Source organism: Cinclus cinclus, chromosome Z, assembly GCF_963662255.1.
Source record: "Cinclus cinclus chromosome Z, bCinCin1.1, whole genome shotgun sequence".
NCBI classification, from domain to species: Eukaryota; Metazoa; Chordata; class Aves; order Passeriformes; family Cinclidae; genus Cinclus; species Cinclus cinclus.
This window is the reverse complement of record NC_085084.1, coordinates 1,693,865-1,714,712: the sequence shown is the minus strand read 5'-3', so window position 1 is coordinate 1,714,712 and position 20,848 is coordinate 1,693,865. Positions and strand designations below refer to the sequence as shown.

Sequence of the window (20,848 nt, the reverse complement as noted above, 5' to 3'; positions counted from 1 at the left end):
GCACTAACAAAATTCTATCACCTGATTTTCAAGCTCAAGTTACAAATTCTCAAGTATATATGTTTTCTGGAGGCTTTGCAATACCTCTGTTGCTTGTATTGCATAACTCTACAAGGTGCCTAGGACAGATCTTCAGCTACTAAAAAAAAAATACACTTACTGATTTCAGTAACTCAAATCTCTATAATTTACCAGCAGGAGAAAAACAATTGCATGATCTAATCTATATTTTATGTAAAACAGATTACAAACACACACTGAGCACCTGCATTTTGCAATTGCTTTTTTAAAATGTATGTACACCTATAAAGGCAGGCTTGCTCAGAGCCAAGGCTGATTTACTGCTCTGCTGACTTTAAGAGCACTAAATTAAATGTGTAACAGCCAAAGATCATCCCCGAAGATGTTTAGTTAGGAATTATCGGGGGGGTTTTTTGGAAATGAATTGTGGAACTGGCATGTAATAAAAACCTGGCAAACAGAAGAAGTGTGGCACACTCAGGGCACTGCAGTTAGTACTTGGTTGCAAAATATCTCTGTAATAATTTTACTAAACAAGACCCAGAAACTACAGAGGTTTATTTTCCTGTTTGTTTCTTTCTGAATCTGAGATGACCCATTATTAAAAAGGGACTATTAAACATAGATGGCTATTCAATATCTGTCTAATTTTATGCCATGGACATATAAAAAGACTTAACTGCATACTTTAATAACTATAATACAGTTAGCACATATACTACATCTTTGTATATACTTATATATAGCATATACAGTTTCTCAAACATAAAATGCACTTCTTTGAAAATACTTTTATGCAACATTCAAAAAATAGGATGCTTCAACAGCAGCTTTTGTGAGACCTACTGCACTAACTATAGGCAGTTTGAACCCTGACTGCCTCTTTGTAGACTCCACACTGGCCTTTAATTAGGACCTGCAAGACCACAAACCGTAGGCTCCCTCCGTTCAGCAGTTCCCTTCTGTTCCAGAGCAGCCAAAACTTATTTTAAGTGGTATCTTCTCCTTCTCTGCTCTCCCAGATATTAGGCTCCCCAGTCACTTTGTAAGTCCTGCAGTGCACTCCCAGGCTTTGCAGAACCATCTCACCTTCCATGCGCTCCACGTAGCAATAAACATCGTAAGTCTCGTTAGGGAAGCGGCGCCCGTACGTCCTGACTCCTTTCTTTCCCATCTTATCTCCAAAGCAGCCAACTCTTGGATGTCTAATTGGATACCTGGATGTGCAGAAAATTTCTTATTATGATGCCTTGGGGTTGTAGTACTTTATATTTTTCAAATCCTGTACTGCTTTAGTGTATAAGTCTAAACTCCATGCAGAGTGTTAGTTACTGTCTGCACATTTTGGTCAGACAAAACAATTCCTCTGGGCTTGTGGTCCAAAGACACACTACAGCCTCATGCCCCAAAAAGTACAAACAAAAGAGAGTTGGGGAGGAGGAAACTGGGGGAATATGACTTCATTACCTGAAGCTGTAATTGGAGGATTAACCCCTGATATGCAAATAGATAATTTGTGAAAAATTATTCACACAAATTTATAATTGTGTGAAAAACTCATCACCACCATCCATCTTGGGTGTAGCCTCTGGGAGACCTTGAAAGCCCAAGGTGTATCTATTGAAGGCCTCTAATAAATACCCACTTTATTCTTTTAAGTGTGTCTGTTCTAGGTAGCCACTCCAAGGTGTCAGTTATGGCAAGACAGGAGCTCAAGTCTGCACAGGCGAGGCACACAAACGTTGGGGAAAAGTGTGGAGAGGTATTTTGAAAGCCTCACCTGACAGTCTGGTCAGACACCCAGCCAGCATCACACTGCTCAAACCCATCCTCATAGGCTGCTTTCAGCTGCTCTGGGCTGGCCATGACAGCACCATTGTCCCGGCAGGTCTGGTGGGCCTGTGTGAAATTCAGGGTGTACCTGCTCGTGGCAGCCCTATAGTGAAACACCACACCTGAGAAAGCAAGAAAAAAAAACAAAAAAAAAACTGTTAGTGACACATTTTGTGTTGTTCCTCCAGCCATCACCACTCTGTAACCTTACCTAGGCGTTGTCACAATGTTGAAAACAGACGGCTAGAATGAAAAATAGTGCAGAAAATGTGAGATATTATGGTATAAATGATGTCCCCCCTCTAGTGGCTGTTAACAGTAATGACAAAAGACCCCCCAAAATCTGGGGCGTTTTTAAGCTGATTTGTTAATCAGTGATGGTCCTGGTGTCAGTTTCTACAGATCAAAGATCACTACAAATATATAATTTATCACTTATATGGATTTTTGGTCTGTTTTCCATAGTCATATTTTCCCACATACACCATGAATTGCACAAACAAAACAAAGTGTGATTTTATTTGGGGTTTTCTGGTTCTGAAAAGCACCTTGACAATTTCAGCAGTTTCTGGAGCACATCAGACCTTTGGAGAGGGAGGTCTGGTGTGAAGATGTTTTGCTTTTTTTCAAAGCAGGATCTGTCTAGAAGCCACATTCTGTTTTCAACACGCACACACAATTCCCACTGAATCTGACAACAGCTAGAACAAACCATAAAGGGCACTGAAGTGGCAGAAAACAGCCAACCCACTTTACAAAATCATTTACCCCTATTACCAATGTATTTTACAGTTTAGCATCAAAGGCATGTCCCTTGCAATACCTAACTAATTGCACTCTGAAATCCTCAGAAGGTTTCAACACCATAAAAGATCCAGAGAATGGGAACAAAACAAAACAAGCCCCTAAATCATTAAATGTTCTCTTTCCCTTATGGTTTTACTGGAGTACTTCATGATGAGGAAACAACATACTGTAATGCAGTTAGGGAAAATGGTGATATTGTAGCAATAATTAATTTTACAGCAGGTCTTTGCTATTAGAGCATTGCTGAAAGATAAAGAAAGCCTGCTAGTTTACAAACAAATAGAAATACAGATCATTTGTCAAACTGTTGATGCAAGAATTTCCAACTTATTTAGAAATCTTTTTCCCATGCAGACAAATTCAGTAAATTTTTGCCAGTCATCAAAAAATCTGCATATGGCAAATAAGCAGAGAATACACATTTTTCTTCTTGTCATGAGTCACTAAGAAATTAGTACAGAAAATATTATCTGAAAACTACTCAACCATCAGACATCTTTTTTTTAATCAAAGCCACTTGCAGAGAAACAGGAAATAAAAGAAGAAAGGCTGGGAATTCCCATATTTCATCATTTAATAGGGAGTCACACACCAGCTGCAGCCACTAACTGGAAGCTTGCAGACCACCAGCATCCCCATAAAATGCCTTTCAGAACTGACAAAACCCATCACAAACAGCTTCTTCCAAGTAACAGTGTAATTTCAGCTTCAAATGGATCCAAGTGTTGTTTGGCAACAGTGGCAAGTGAAGAATACACCCAGGAAAATTAGGGCTGGTGTTTGTATCATCACATTAAACTTTCCAGGTGCCTGAAATTCAGTCATTAAAGTTGTTAAATTGTTATGTTATTTCACTGCATTATTTGGCTCAGGCCACACAACACTGTTCCAAACAATTTCTGGGCAGATTTCAAGAACAAGCAGAGAACAGGGACAGCTTCCAAAGGGCATCTTCATCCTGTGCTGGGAGCCAAAGGAGCATTTCAGTGTGGATGGGGGACACCCTGCTCCCCACAGCCTCACTGCTAAACCACCCCAGAACACAGACTTGGGCAACATCAGCATTTAAACCTTAAAATCACAAAAATATATTATTTGGACATTTATATATATTTTTTTAACATGTGTTATGCATAAAAATATTTATTTTAATATATTCAGAATTTAGTAGCGGTGGTTGAAACTATAAGCAGAACACCTGTTGGTATAAATGAGGATTGCTATATTAGTAGCACAGAGGTAAATAAAAACAGGAGTTCAGGTGGTCTGCTTGGTGTTCTAGATGTAGAATTTAAAAATGGGCAACTTTTACCAAGGCCCCAACAAAGGCAGATAAAATATTTATCCTGTTTCATAACTATCAACCCATAATAATATTCACAAGCTGTGCATCTGGCTTTTCTATAATTTTTTAACATATACAAACACTAAAACATTTTTTAATAACATTGGCATTTCTGTAATAAAGCATATTTGATGCTGAGTCAGAAATGCCCAAGCAATTTGTTAATTCAGTTCGTTGTTTTAATCTTAATTACAATGTATTTTGCATGAATTTGGATTGTCTCCTTTTTTATAATTTTTTTTCCAAGATTGCTGAAGTGATAGTATATGACTTCAACCTGGGCACAGAAATTTCTGCTTCTCAGTACAGCCACCCAAAGGTTTGTTCCCTTAGAGAGGATGGCAACATATTTCTCTAAAGCTGTATTTCTTTTTTTTTTTTTTTTTTTAAGCTTCCTGCTGCTTAAACATATTAGTGGATTTTCCACAACCAGCTATTTCGCTTCTCCTTCCTTCCTTTTATTTATTTCCACGTTGGAAGCATCACTGCCCTCCTACCCTGGCAGAGCTGTGTGACACCTGAACAAGGCAGAACTAAAGAGTTAATATCCCAGCCAATTTAAAGTGGATTTCGCCGAGGCAAAGAAGAGCTTTTGGTCATTTGTAAATCCTGGAAAGGAACTCGGGGAATGCTTTGTTCTCTTCGCCCTGATCCACAAGGTAAACTTCACCTATTCTCTGAGCGGGAGGTTCCTCCATTTCCAGTGAGGAGCTAATGGACATGAAAGAGCCTCCGAGATGAATGGGAAGGAGGACTCACTATGCATAAGCCTCTGCAACAGCTGCAATAATTAGAAGACCCCTGGGGCTAAGAAGATTAAAGTGCAGGACTTTCATTGTTTCAGTTAGACAGAGAGAAGGGCAAAACCCATTGTCCCGCTCTTTGCACTTTAAAACATTTGAAAAGGAATTTTTTTTTCCCCTTTGTCTATTTCCTCCCCGAAAAAAAAGGCAAGAAAGGAGTTGTCCTAGGAACAAATAAAGCAACTGGAAAACAGACTACAGCAGTATAATGTTGTCACTGAACATCTGGCAAACAAAGTTAGTGTAATTACAGGAAGGAGTAGCAGCAAGAAAGAGTGCTCATAGGAAAGCAATTTGTAGCATCTAAAATTCACTTCTGTCAGAGCAAGGGTGAATGTTTTTTCATCGTTTACCTCATGTCTTAGACCAGAAGATAAAAATGTGAAGTGTTCAACTTTTAACAAACAAGGGTTTCCATGGGTAAGATCCTGGTTTCGTGGTCACACCCCTTCGGGTTGCAGCTTTCTTGTGTATCGTGCATCAAAACCCTGTGGAACTACAGGGGAAGCTAGTTTATTAGCTCCTGGTATGGCTAATAAATTATAGTTCACTTTCACTAGTGAGCTCACGCTGCTGCCACATGCAGCGTTGGATGGGGCAACATAAAGCCTGGATCTCAGAAGTTGCCTAACACAGCAAATACCTAAAGGGAAAAGATTGTGATGGCAGTGCTTGTTATCCTGTTAATTTCTGTCTTCAGACCTTGGACACTGTGGTGCAGATCCCTGAAATAACCCCCGGCCCAGTGCCAGAGCCACCACACCGTTCAGATGTCAGTTCAGATCCTCCCCGGCCCTAATGCAGAAGAGAATTTACATTACAAATACACCCCAAAAACACGGGTTACAGGACCGAACACTGTATGAAAGGAAGGAACGGGGGCAGCATTTTCAGTTCTCCGCATGAATAATTCGTTTGTGTGTCTCTCTCTCCAGGCTTTGCACCCATCGTCTGACCCCTCTCTTGGGCTTTGGCAACCTGAGAAGAAGAGGCTCGCCTTGCCAAGTGCATCAGGGAAATTCATGGTGGGGAGGAAAAGTGCGTTCCCCCTGCCCTGTCCTGCCCTGCCAGGGCTCTCCAGGGACAGACACGCCTGCACCAGCTCACACTTTGCAGGATGTCTGTGTCCCAGCACACAGGTGGAGGGGCACAGGGACTCCTCTGAACAGCTCCAGGTAATAAGAGAAGGGATCAATGCTGAGCTTCACCTGTGTTTTCATCCTTTATTACTCTCCCAGCACAGCTCCTGCATCCAGCCTGATGCAGAACCACCACACCTGTCCACCCAGAGGTTGCCACGCTCCCAAACTCTACAAGAGGGACACAGCAGTTTGGCCAGACCATTTCCCTCCCTCTTCCTGGCACGCTTTGCATGCAGACCCTGGGTCTTTATCACTTTTTCCCTCTGCCACCCTTTGATGGCCTCTACCAATTGCACTCTCTTGACAGGAATATTCCTCGGGATCCATTAGGAGAGTATAATTTACACTGAAGTTCAACATCAAGAGGTGGCAAAGTTTCAAGACAGGTAAGTCCAAAAGATTAGGTAAAAGCACCTTTCAAATGCCTACTTAAAGAGATAAAGAAGGGGATTTCTGCTGCAGAGAGAATAGATCAATTAGGTTGGCAGCACACAATCTCCCAGGGCTAACTAACAGCATCACTGAGTGGCATCGTTCCCACTTCGGGGAAACAACTTTCATTTATTATCATTATAATGCTTGCAGGAAAGACAAGTTTGCATAAAAATGAAAATTGTGAATTACAGTCTACTCTGCCTCCCTAGTTCTTGTTTCTTTCCATTAACAAGATCAGTATCTTAAGCCTGGGATTGTTTTTACAGGCTTTAAAAAGAACACACAAAAAAAATTGGGGGGAAAAATTAAGTCTTTCAGACTTGCAGAAGACTTAAACACACTGAGAAAATGAGACCTAAAGAGTGAATTCCCAAAATATCAGTTAGAACATAATAAAGTGCTCTCACTTCTGGCAAAAAAAAAAAAATCACTGAGAAGCCATGACAAAAGAGTAAGTAAACTAGAAGGATCCCATTTGCCACTTTGATCCCTTTAAATCCAATTATCTCTAAGGAGGAGAACAAAAAAAATCGGGTCAAATGAGTGGTTTGTTCAGATTTCTTAATTTTGAATACATTGGCTCATAAATGTTCTTCTTAATTGCCCAGTATCTTAGCACCACACAAAACAAGTATTTCTTTAAATATTCAGAAATTTTCCAGAATGAAAAGTACTGTGTCATTTCATTTGCAGGTCAGATTTTTTTACAAGGTAGCTCAAATTTATTTTATAAAAGTGGACTTCATTATGACTAGAGAGAAGGAATAAATGTGGAGACAGAAAGGTACAGCAGTACTTTTCATAAAATCCTTTCTGGAATTCAGCTCACCCAAGGTAGCTTTGCCTGAAGGTTACAAGTTGAGTCTAAAAGAGCCGTCTATAAATCTCCCTAATTGGTGACCAGGGATATTTAATGAAGAGAGCTTACCCCACCCAGGAACATCCAAAAGCTGAGAGGTCAAGGACTCCCAGTGTGAGACAGTTTGAACTGAGGGCTTAGGAACACCAAAAAAGGTTAAAATAAAAGCACAAAACACCGTAGAGAGATGAAATTACAGAATCTGACGAAGGAAGAGTTGCTCCCGAGACAAAGGGAAAATTTTGGAGGAATATGCACAGAAAGCAGAGAAAAAAGCCATGTGGAAGTGAAAATTAGTATGACTTGCTCTACATATCCAGGATTGGGCTTGGATGATCCTGGTGGGTCCCGTCCGACTCAAAATATTCTAAGATTCTTCATTCTTGCTGTGAGAAGCTGAAGCATCTAACACTGCCATGCTGTCAGATCCATTTCGAACAGAAAATATCCCTGGTTTGGAAGGTCAGTGTAATTATAGCAGCAACCAGGGTGTCAGGAAAGCATTCTTCATGATTAATAACAGGAAAGGGGGCAACCAGTCTGAAGAAAGTGCCCCTCCAGTGAACCTGCAGAGCTGCATGCCCCAAGGACAGCCCTGTAGGTGTGAATGATGAGTAAGGCAGGCACCTGGCTACCCCAAATTTCCTGCGTGGGCTAAAATTAAGTGCTTCCCTCCTCCCTCTTACACCCTCAGCAAGTGCAGAACACAAAAAATAGTAACCCTGATCTCAGGGGTGAAGTGTGGAGACCACCTGGCCCTCATGGATGGGTGTTCTCTGCTAGGTGTGGGCACATGGCTCAGCATGGAATGAGGAGACTTGCAATGCCAAAGGAAAACTGGATCAAGTAACCCAATGTGTCATCCTCCTCCTACACTGGGCTGTGACTTTCCCAGATCCCCAGGGCTGTGCTCACAGAGCCAGAGCACAACTCCTCACACCCCCAGAATTAAACAAGCCAATTCAGGATTTTTTGCTTTAAGATGAGACATTTAAACAGATATTCAGATCAAAGTATTTGATCTCTGTTTGATGCATTCACAGCCAAGCACTGCTCCGCACATAAAGGATCCCCTGTGAACTCACAGTGTCTTGATGATGTCTCTGAGACAGAACCATGAAATGGTTTGGGATGGAAGGAACCTTAAAGACCATCTCTTTCCAAATATAAGCAGCTATTGATACCCAAGTATCTGTCACCATTAATTCCTATAGCTAAGGCAAAGGTAGACCACAGGATTACATCAGTATCCAAGATCCTGTCATTGTTTGGAAAACTTTTACCTGTAAAAAAATGATGCATTAGAAATATGCACTGCAGAGACAAAGGCAACATGTGTGATGAAACGTGCCTTCCTTGTGAATGATAACTAAGATAACCAGCTGTGGTTTAGTGGTGGCTTAACCAGGAGTCCACCCATGGATACTGAAAAGCTACAGACATTCAAAAAACAAATGAGAAAAGCCAAACTCATATCTGTTCAGGATGGAATAACAAAAGTTTCTGTGTGGGTAATTCCATGGGTGACAAGTCTCTGAAAACAAAATGGGTCATAAAAAAAATAGGGTAAATGTTTAAGTTTGCCCTTTGATACCATCCGCTTTAATTGCAATAGGACTCTGGGACAGTCAGATCTTTTGTCTGAACAATTTGTTAGTAATAACATATGAATCTGACTTCAGAAGTTCATTTGGCATCTAAAACAGCAAATCAACTAGATATTTGGACACAAGTTATCAAATCTGTCTGTTGTGATAGCTAAACAGAAAAAAAAAAAAAGCTCACATTTACAACTTTTGTACAGTGTTAGCCTTGAGACCCAGCCAAAAGAAATAATTAGACATTAGAAGTTCTACTTTCAGTGTCTAACACCCACTATTCAGTTTAACGTGGGAAAACCTGTATGCTACTGAGAAAATTATTCTTCCTCAGAAATCACACTTTTCATTCACAATACATTCCATCACTGGTAGTAAAATATATTTATTTGATGCACAGTGTGTTCAAGAGCAGTTTTGTATTCCCAGCATAACTAAAGGAGAGAAATGTCAATTACGGTAATTTTATTCAAATTAGCTCTCCTAGCTATCTATAATGCTACGAAGGTTAATTTGAAAAACAAGCAGGCCAGCTGTCTAATCTTATCTTCCTGGATTCATTGATGCTGCATTATGCTCTTTTGTTTGAAAGTTTAAAATTAGGGAGTGTCCATAAAACAAATGAAGACCCTGAAATTAGCTAAAACAAAAGTCCTGAATTGGTTTAAAAATACCCAAAGAAGCATAAAAACAAGAATTACACCTGCTTCAGCAGAACTCTGCCAAAAAGTTTTGGCCTACTTAATTTGAGCATAAAATGAGCAGAATTTAAAAAAAAAAAAAACAAACCTGGTGATAATTTTACCAGAGCCCCAGCTCCACCCAGGAGAGCTGACCAAAGCACAGTGCTGAACCAGGCTATCCCTCAGCTCTGGAATTACCTCAGTTAACATGGAAATACCTTCCTGCACCCCAGCCAGGGCAGCAGTGCAGAATGCACCAAGGTGGAGTGCAGAGGATCACGTCTCTTCAAATAGTGTCATTTTGGGGTGCAGGTTCAAAAAAGAAACAACGGAGATAATTTGTATTCAGGACTTTTTTTTTTTTTTTGGTCTATAAATAGAACATGAAATCAAAGAATAGAGCAGAAGATTTGAGCAGCAATATTCACTTGAAGTTCTTAGGAGCTTATAAATGCCATTTCTTTACATAATGGAGAAAAAACTGAGGCACAAATTACGATCTAGCAAAACAATTTTCCATTTCCATAAGCAAAACTTAGCTTTTATCCTCTCCTGAAATCCTGACATTTAAAGCAGTCATGGAAATGAACAGTTGCAGAAAGAAAATGTGTGCAAAGTTTTCATTGAAGTAAAATCATAAATCTAACCAGTTCATCACTCTGCAGTGTTTTTGCAAGAGCAACAACTGCAAAAGATAGAGTATCACCATAAATCATCTGATATTTTATTGTCATAAACATCTGCTGTTCCTGGATATAGATATGTAGTCAAGGGAACACTTGAAAAGGGATAAGGAATGCCAGGTACACCCGTTATGAAAAGTAACATTCTAACCAGGATTTCTTTTGCTTTTGTCATTAGGACCTAACAGTTTCTGAAGTCATGCAGACATAAATGGCTACACTGATTTACTGGATTTCCAAATTAAGGCCACACCTTTGAATCCTTTAGTCGAATCAATGCCAACAGATTGTTCACATTAGGCTAGGCAGATTGGAAGAACAATACAGTATTAAGCTCACTAAAAAAGCCTTAGCCAAAACCATGATTTCCAGCAGCAGATATTACTATTATGTTTGTTTTGAGATTCATTCAACTGAGCAAATACTGAACTTCCAAATACCACCAAGCTGCAAAGGGGTGTGCAAGGCAGGGCTAAAAGCAAGGCTCCTATGAGGAGACCCATGCACAGAGCTCAGTACTGCCCTAAGCACAGGCAGAAACCTGGGTCCAGAACTTGCCTGTGCATGGCACTGAGCCTGGGCTAATGCCCTGCCTTTCAGCACAGCCTGTGAGCTCAGGCTCAGTGCCAGCCCAACAGGGCTCTGCAGCAGCCTCTGTGCCATGCTCCACGAGCAGGCTCTGGAGGAGAAACACCCACACACCACATGCTCCTTTGGCAACTCACTCTTTTGTTTTGCTTAAACCCATGGAGCAGCCCAGGGTGGGATACAGGGGCTGGAAAGCTGGGACAGGCCCTGGGGTGCTGGTGACAGCAGCTGGACATGAGCCCAGGGTGCCCAGGTGGCCGAGGGGCCGATGGCCTCTTGAGCATCTCCCACTTTTGGTGGCATAATTTTAGACATCAAGACAGGCAAACCACAGCTTCAGTGGCTTCTTTCCGCCCTAAGTTTTCATCCTATCCTTCACAAGTTGCTTCTTTTCACCCTACTCCAAGGGCATATCGCTGAAGATGTGCCTTTAATTCCTCACCAGTTTTGCACCAATTACTAAGCTCTGCTGCTTTAGCTGTAACCACTGCTGACTACAAAATGAAACAGACAAACCCTTACCCTCAACAGCCAGAGAGAGGATGGCCTGTGTGTCCTCCACTCCGTACATGACGTCGCAGCGGTAGACCCCGGCGTCGCTGGCACGCAGCTTGGAGAAGGTCAGCGAGGCGTCACCGGTCTCCTCGGAATGGCTCGGGACAGACACCCTGTCCTTGTAGCTCTGGCCTATTTTGATGTTGCCATTTTGGGCCACCAGGACTGTGGTTTCCTTGGCGTCCTTCCCGCTTTTGTCCAGTTCCACCTTGGACCATTTGATCCGGAGGTACTCGGCAGCGTAGCTGGAGGATATGGTGGGTGTGGTTGAAAAGAAGCATGGCAGGACTGAAGTTCCAGAGAGAGATCCCTTGACTAGGGTTTTTTTTTCTGCTTTCACTAGAAAAAGGGGAGAGAGCGAGGAGAGAGGAGAAATCACATCAGTGTAACAACAAAATCAGGAACAGATATATTTCACTGTTAATTAATGATTCACTAATGCTAACCCTGAAATCCATTAACTTTACCTGATTTGTAACAGCACTGGGGAGTTTAAGCTTAAGTTTGTATCCATCTTGGTACACCTTAGGCTAATGATGAAGCACGTTTCTCTTTGGGAAAATTTCATTCTGACTTATTTTCTCCATTTGTTATGGCCACAAGTAATTAACCTTTGGAAACTGGTCTGAAATTTTAGGTGACAGATGAACTGCAAGAGTTGTTTCCTCAATCAACAGGAGGAAGACCACTCAGAGTGAAAAACCATGAGTTACCTCACTGGCCAAAGCCCTAAAAGCAGGGGAGCTGCTGGAGTTCACACCTTGCCTCGCCTCACAGCAGCTGTTCCTGTCCTCAGAAGGAAACACACAGCCCATGGCTTTGCACCCCTGTCACCCCTGACCCCACTGTTTTCTCAGGGGTTAATTCTCTTCGTTGCACACGTGCTAAAACAAAAGCTTTTCCAGTGAGAGCCTCCCAAACAGTCACTCTTTCAAAGTTTTTTCCTTGTAGCCTCGGGGCCTTTAACACATCGCAGAAATGAAATATTTCAGGATGCAAAAGCAAAGGAGGAAGTAAAGCACACAGAAAGTCCCTACTTGGCTCAGACTTGACATGATCAGGTCTTTTATCATGTTTTATGTCATCTCCAGCTGCAAACATTTCACAGTGAAATGCTTCCATCTGACAATATCCTGAGGGGGAAGTTGACTACTGTTCATCCAAGCTGCACGCTGCAGCTGAAGAGAGGATTTCAGATGGATTTACCTTTTTCATGCGATGTTATTTCATCACACATAATGGCTTAATGAATGAAATAATCTTAATGAAGATTAAAAGCTGATGCACAACAGTTACTATTTTACCTCTTTCACAGTCCTTCACTCTAACATTTTTGAAAGGTAGAACATGGCCATCATTATTTTGAAGGGAGCTAGTATTCCTAAAGTTTAGAAACAGAACTTAACAATAGCCACCAACAGAGTGATACATTAAACAGAAGTAACCAGCACATTAAAATTATCTGTTTATCTATGATGAAAAATATAATCTCTCCATAAGTAGTAGAAGATTGGAGGGTGGAATGGAAGGGTGGGCAGAGGGAGAGAGCTAAAGAAGAGCAAAAAGGAAAGAGAAAAAAAGAGAGGAAGAGGGGGTGGGGAAAAAAAGGGAAAAAAAGAAAGAAAACAGAAAAAAAATGGGGGGGAAAGGAAAATAGAAGAAAAAAAGGAAAGTTGTTCAATAACTTGAGTATTTTTAACAGAGATTGATGATTTTCCACAGGACAAAATCTTAACGGCATTGTCTAAACAGATTCAATACAAGAGTCATCAGCTCACTGCCCAAGCATTTCAATAATAAAGCACCAGCCAGAAAAAGAGAAAAACGGACTGACGGGGAAGACACAGAACTCTGAATGGAAGCTCTTGGGTCTTTTCCATCCATGCCTACCAAACTAGAATTCCTTGGGCACACAGTCCAGATAGAGTCAAGATGACAGTATCAAAACTGATGAAACCAAAGATCCTTTATATCACCTTTATTTTGCTGAAACTTCACAGAGTTACAGTGGTTAGAGATAAAGAAACAGGATTAATTCTCAGTGCTATCAGTTGTGATAGAATTACTGCCAAATTGCACAGGTGGGAGATTAAAATCAGTCTCAAAATATTTAGAATTTATTATGATCTTTTGTCATCTATACACCTTACAGGAACTTTCTTCTTAAATGAAGAATGACTAAATTATAATTATACTGACTGACAGAACTTTAATGAACTTTTTAAGAACATTGTTTCTGATTATGAGTGATCTGGAATATCAGCCCTGAACCCTGAGGAAATTTCCTCCCTTTAAAATTCACATCAGCCAGCTGGAAGCCTTGGCAAACAACACATATCATCCTGATATGCAAACTAGATCCAGGCTAAACTGTGTTACTTCCCAGAACAGGAGATTCTGTGTAGCTGCAGCTCTGTCCAACTTTAGAAAACACTTTATCACACTTTATAAAAAGCTATTTGTTGTGGTGAGGGGAGGGAAGAAGAAGTCAAGAAGAAAAAGGAAAAGGAAGAAGAAGAGAAGGAAGTTTTTCCCTACAAAAAAAAGAAAATATTTGGCTGACATAATATCTGAAACACAAGATTAAGTGATGTTCCTGCACAGTTCCAAAAATCTTAATTTTTTACAGCACTCCAAATTAGTTAACCTAACAGAGTTTATTGACCAATGCAGAAGCTATCAGAGTCTTATACTAATCCAATGTGTACATTTGCTCTGTGGCAAATGTCACAAAATTCTTAAAGTAGGAGTCCAGATAATTTTAAAAAGGACAGAATTTTGCCCTTCTGTATCACATTAACCAAAATGACGAGGCCAATACATCAGCAGTGGACAAGGGATCTGAAGAAAAGAGTGCTCTGCATGGTTTGATACTGCTTAGAGGAGTGAATTTGCCACATAATTGAGTTTAACTGAACAGAATGTTGCTACTGACTATGCAGACAAATTCCACATGCTTAAAGAATAAAATATTCTATTTATTTTTACATAAATTTATGAGGGTGGGGGGGGAAAGAAAAAAATGTTGCATCTCATTTTTCAGTTCATCAACAACCTGCTGGGACATATGGTACATTGCCCTGTCTAGCAGCAGAAATAGAAAGGATCAGTGAAACTGTGTGTTTTGTCAATCCAGATACTAGCACTGAGCCTAAGAGAAGCCTTTTCATTAACCACAAGCCTTTTAGTGAAGATAATAATGAATTGAGTGCAACTTGTAGGAAACACTGAGACAGGTAATGGACTGAGACCCAACAAAACCTTCCCTGAGTCCTTTATCAGGTGGTTTGTGGCCTGAACAATCAGAATAAGAGAAGGATGTGCAGAGTGATGAAGAATTACTTTACAGTCTGCAAGACACTCACAAGGAGCCAGGCAAATGCAAATCTCAGCTGCAGAACTCAACAAAGTGCTACAAATGGCCACCCAGAACAGGAAGGAAAAACTCCAGGGTCGATTATAACCAAAAGGTCTTGCTTGTAAACCACAATAGTGATAAGCTGGGAATTAGTGTTTCACAAAAGATTTAAAGGCTTCAATTTTATATCCAAAATATAAGGATTTAAAAAGAAAAGGTGGACACTTAGGGTGTCTTTCAGAATGATGACATATTTTATTTTTAGAGTATTTTTAAACAAAATATGTATTTCTAAAGATTGTGTGTAGTCTTCTAACACTCATCTCAAAAATATTATTGCAACAACTGACTTTTCTAGAAAAGATAAGGGCATGAGTTGATCCCACAGATTCTTTGGGATCGTGAATTATATCAATTCATGAAAAAGGAAAGCTTTTTCATCCCTGTCCTCCTCATCATGGCCATAGTTTGAAAATGGTTAACACTCTGTAGGGCAGAAGAATGGCCCCTGACCTACAAAGTAAACCCTACAAAGTTCACAGCATGTTCTGGGAACATCATGGTTTTTCTGAATTTCTTCAAAAAAAATTTAGGCAAATAAGGATGGGTCACAACCTGATCTACATTCCAGAGAATGGGACATTCATTAAAAAAACTCCTAAGTACCAAAAATTCCACTCTGGAGATAAGACTAGCCATTCAAGATGTAATAAAAGGTGGAGTAAGTGAGAGGACATGTAAAGATGCCATCCCACATTCTACAACTCCAAGGATCCATGTGGCTCCTCCCCATGTACAGCACTGCTTCTCAATCCCTGTATCCCTGAATTTTGCATTTGTGCAAGACAGTGAGTCAGGCCTGTGGTCTGACCGAGACCTTTCTTCCTTATATCCAGTCTAAATCTATTATTGTTTGTTTTTTGGTTTTTGGGGTGGGTTTTTTTTGTTATGTATTTTTTTTAATTGGTTCCACTAATGAACCAGTCCTTTTCTTTATCATTCAGGACTACATAAAGATGTTACTAGCAGCAGTATTCTAGCTTGGTGGGGGAAAAAAAAAAAAGTAATAAATTTGGTTTTTCCCAAAGGCTAAAGTCAGTTTGAGGAGTTCCTGGAAAGCAAGGGGAAAGAAAATAAAGAAAAAAGTCTTGCTTTGAGACCTGGGAAAGCTGCTTTACCAATTTTGTGAGTCTGCAGCAGCTGTTGGGATATTTTCTTTGTTGAAGGCCTGACCCAAACTTTCAAATAACTATGGCAACCACACATGGATACATACTTCAGTTTTAGCATGTAATCACAAAGAGGGGTAGTAAGGGCTCCTTCCTTTCCACCCAAACCTGCAGCTGCCCTAACACCTCCTTGCTCCAGACTCCAGCTTAGCCCGTGGCAGCCCAAGCAGAACAGATAAATCATTAGCACCTCGAGGAGGACACAAAAACACAGTTAGTGAGGTGACGCAGCATGGCAGAGGCAAAGAAAGTCAGTTTCCTGAGTTTGGGCTGTTCCCTCAGTCCTGTGAAATGCCCTACCAATTAGATCACTAAATTAATTTTAATTAAATGTTCTATGTGCAGAAGACTTACCTTTAGGTAGCATACATGTTATAACTAATGTAGAGTACATCCATAAGATACTTTTTATACTTAACAACATCTTGACCTAGAAATGAAGAACAAAGGAGTAAGTGGTTAGTACTGCACTGTTATCCTTAGCAAATGCTATAACTCAGCACATCAGTATTTGTCACTGGTATCAGAAGCAGTCCTTCCTGCTTTCAGGGCGTTTTCATTAAACAATTTATGGTGGGAATTTGTTACAGTGACCATGTGCCTCCATGGAATACAGATTTATAATGGGTTTCAGGCTGTTGATTCTCTGACATGTCAGTTCCCTTTGGGTATGCCTCTCACTTTCCATTACAGGCTCCACCTTCCAACAGCTGGAGAGCTCTTCACATGTATCATATATACACAATAATAAATTGCATGTTCACAACATTATTTCTCAGTTTTCATTTCAGTTCATAGTGACATATGTTGAACCTGTAAATATCCCCAAAGCTACAAAAGAATTGCAAAACACACAAACACCAATGACTACAAAGGGCTTATAAATAGTCCCTCATCCATATAGTTACACATACGTGCTATGAACATCCCAACACAAGAAATTACTTTCAGCAGCAGTTTGTCAAAACGCTGACCAATTTTTATCACCACCTTGATTTTCCTGATATTGCTGCAAAATCTACTACATGACGTCTTCACTTGGACAGCTAACCAGGCTGACAGATTTTTTATGTTCAAGAGAACTTGCAGTTGAAGTTCTTTAAGGATCAGTGAAAGCAGATTTAATAGATATGTACCTGTGTTATAACTGTGGAACCTGCACTGCACAGATGTTTAAAACTTCTACTTTTGAAAACTCCACAAGCTGCACTGAATGTGGCAGCAAAGACACAAGGAGAGGCAACTTCAGAAAACTCCTGGTGACGTGTTCAAGTTCAGGACAGTTCTCTCCACGGCTCACAGCTGCAGCCCAAGCTCCACATGAGTCTGTGTGAACTGGCACACATCCTGTAACGTCTGAGCAGCACGGGAAAGACGCAAAACATCTCCAACCAAACCTTTCCAGTGAGCCAAGCTAAAAATTCCCACCCAACAGGGCTGAAAACCCCAGGGCCTTTCATTCCTTGTACATGGATGGCCAGAGCCAGCTGGTTGCACTGGGAGACAAGTGCTACAGGCTGTTCCCTGGGCGTGGAGGGAGAAATGCAGCTGCTTTCCACAGAGCAGGCTGCACGCTGCCAGGACACCCCATCTCTGCTGCAGCCATTCAGGACAGCTGAGTGTAGAGTGTGATATCACTTATTTTGCAACGTGGATTTCATGGAATTTGCACTTTTCACGACTTGAGTCCCAGACGGGAGCCAGGACTTCATTCAGTTTAAGCTCTCTACGTGTCATAAATCTTCTTCTGAAGACCCTAATACCTCCCCCCAACACCACCCAGACTTATCTCTTCCTACACTTACACAAACCAAGCTGCATATGAAGAAAACAAAAGTGACTATTTATTAGCTCAACTTTAAAAATCTATACTGTGCCTGGGTGCAAACTCCCTGTGGAAGGTTGTTAAGAGTGAGGAGGTTGCACAAGATCAGAGCTGCAGACATCAAAGTCCTTTGAATGCAACAGCCCAGCTCTGAAATAGTCACATGCTTGCTTAGATGAACACTTAAATGATCCTCATTATTACACAACAATTAAAAGAAAAAGTGAGGTCAGCCTGAGCCTACAGATGTGCAGAAAGACCTTCAAGCAACACTTGTATCCCAAAAATACTGGAAGCCTCAAGCACCAAAACCACTGCAGCGAAGTTCCTACAGTAACACAGGAGCTCTGATGACAGCATGAAAAGAAGACTGACAGAATTCTCCACCTCCCAAGGTACTGAGTAAAGGACCTGCCTGCGAGACAAAGACAAAGGCCCCTGTGAGAGCTGAGTGGCTCCAGACCTTTTGAGATGTTCTACCCACATGTGCTCCCATGAGTCACACACTGGCCGAATCCACAGCGAAGCCAAGGTCCAGAACACAATGTTTACAAGTTTAGCTCTCCATGTTTACCCATAAGTTTTGTCTCCCTCCTTCCCCTGAAGGCAACCTTGCCTTTTGGGATCAGAATCAAGGGAATCAAAGAAACCAGACAAGAAAAATAAGAAAGTATTTTCCTTTTCCCAGCAATGGGAGTGTTGCACCTAAATGGAGCTGGCTGCATTTTGCAGTCATCACCTCTGACCTGGCATACCTGGGTACCTGGCATATGTCAGTGGAAACCTGTTGCCCTTGGAAGTTCATTGCAATTGCTGTCATAACACAACTGCTTCCACGTTTGGTAAGAACACAAACCCTGCTGCTGCGCTTCCAGTCACCAAACACAACACACACACCCACAGGGACTGATGAAAACAGAAAGGCAACTGTGGAAGGGCAATTTTCAAAGTATCCATGGGAACAGAAAAGAACATTCCTGGCTGTGATGGCTCCTAGCCTTTTACTGAGTAGGGCAGGAATTACACCTGCTGTTCTAACGGTGGACAGCTCAAAAAAATTGCACTGTTTGAGCACGAAGATTAATATGAGACACTTGCCAAAAATCCCTACTTGACTCTTGGAAAACCACCTCTTGACTTCTTATAAATCTTCTTTATCCTGAAATGCTCACTCAGGCAATGAAAATCCCCAGGAGAACAGTCTGATTTTCAGCCCTCAGTGTCAGGAGTGTGACTCCCACACAACCCTTCACACTTGAGGATTGTTTTTCATGCCCCAGGCTTTGGTGGGCTCCCATAAACACTCCTGGGTTGCTGAGTGCTGGTCCACTCCAGCTGCCAGAATTAAACATGCAATTAGCCCTGCCATGCAGACCGTAACAGCAGCACCTTGCTCAGCCCCACAGGGCAGCCTGGCTTAGGAGGAGACAAAGCTCTGCAGACCTGGTGCCAAAAATCCTCGTCAGGATCCACAGGTGAGGCAGAGGTTGCTGCTTACACCTCACTCCAATTCCTGCCCACATTTCCAGGCACTTGGATGCAACTGCTCCTGCCTCCTGCCCTTCTGCTGGCAGAGGCTGCAGTAGACTGTGCTCTCTTGTAGTCTCCAGAGGTTCATCCCTGCTCTAGAACAGGTTTGTGTTTCCCATTCCTGCACTCTCCAGCTCACAGAATTCTGCTGTCTGGCTGCTGTATTGCCCCTAAGTCCACTGCAATTAGCCAAAATCCATTTAACTATGCCTTTTTCCACAAGACTTTTTCCCCCATGGTGTCACTACACCCATAGTAAAAGAAATCTGTAACACTGTGGACACAGTGAGCAAATCTTGCCAACTAAAGCTGCAAGACTTGAGTAAGTGTTTAATTTCCACATTCTGCTAAAAAAGTACCTCACTTGACGTGACAAAACTTGGGTTGCCTGCTGGCTAGCTTCCAACTGGGCTGACCCATTTTATTAGGAGATACTACAGGCAGATGGATCTACAGTAGGAATTTGTGTTACATTTCTAAACAAGATGCAACCCTGAGTGCAGCATCTTTTCACCAATAGATGCCAAACTCCTGGGCAAACTTCACATCATTAAAAGCTAGCAGTAGGGGTTCTCTCTGTGGGGAAAGGGCACGGCTTCTATTTTTGCAGGCACTGCTACCTTCCCTTACTACAGCAAAAACTCATAGGAGCAGTAAGTTCTGACCAGATTCCAGCTTGTGTTTAGTTTGCAGTCTAAGCTTGATCTCACACCAATGCTATTTTAATTTAACCAGATGAGAGAACATCATGTCTCTCTTTCTGTTTAAAACTCCAGGTTCAGAAAGTGAATTGTGCTGGTGTGGAAGAGACTAAAGCTTACCATCCAAAAAATCTCCCAGTTTCTCTGAAGCTGAGACAATGAGGAATTAGCCATTTTCAGAGAGGTAACAATGCCTCTAAAACCTGCAACCTCTCAGGTCTGAGTTTGGTTCCGCACATGCACTGCAGCTGCATTGTGAAATCTGGATATGTTCCTTAAACACGTAAAAAGCAGCCTCTGCCCATCTGACCCTCATAGTGAAAGTCAGAATGACATAAAAGATTAAAAGAAAAAAAATAAGAGGGTGGAACTCAACAGAGCCCAGCACTAGAGAGGGAAGGCTGCTCACTCTAATGAGTAAAACAGTAAATTACAGCTTCCAGTGGAACTCCAACAAGCTGGAAATGCCCAACCCCAGTCACAGCACATCGCCTTCTACCTTCCAAGTCCTGAAAGCTTCAGAAGTGCCATCTTTCCTCAAATGCACACATTCTGCACTTTCTTTTACTTCTGCAGTCCTTTGGTCCTGATACTGTTAATTGCCCACATGTATCCACCTCACCATCAGTGCTGCCTAATTAACTTTGCCAGTTTCACCACCTCTCTGCCACATGATTAATTACCCCACTGTGCCAACACATGGAACATCAGCTTGCATGCGATTCATCACTGCCCCTTGCTTGGCCTATTATCCCTTGGAAAGGCTCTCCCAAGGCCTCAGAGAAGGTCTTTGCGGTATCTGCATCACCCATTCCTCATCCCCTCCAGCAGCTGTGGGGTAAACTCCTGCAGG

General features: G+C 41.5%; 1 protein-coding gene across 1 annotated transcript in view; it reads right to left on the bottom strand.

Annotated features, from left to right (window-relative positions):
- The window catches only part of VCAN (versican), an 87,260-nt gene extending 70,897 nt beyond the window's left edge, over positions 1–16,363 (bottom strand). The window contains exons 1-4 of the mRNA XM_062513419.1: positions 16,294–16,363; positions 11,320–11,691; positions 1,802–1,976; positions 1,111–1,238 (exon numbers count right to left, since the gene is read on the bottom strand). Coding sequence (XP_062369403.1) covers positions 1,111–1,238; positions 1,802–1,976; positions 11,320–11,691; positions 16,294–16,363 — 745 coding nt within the window. The remainder of the gene's footprint in view (positions 1–1,110; positions 1,239–1,801; positions 1,977–11,319; positions 11,692–16,293) is intronic.
- Positions 16,364–20,848: the final 4,485 nt, after the last annotated feature.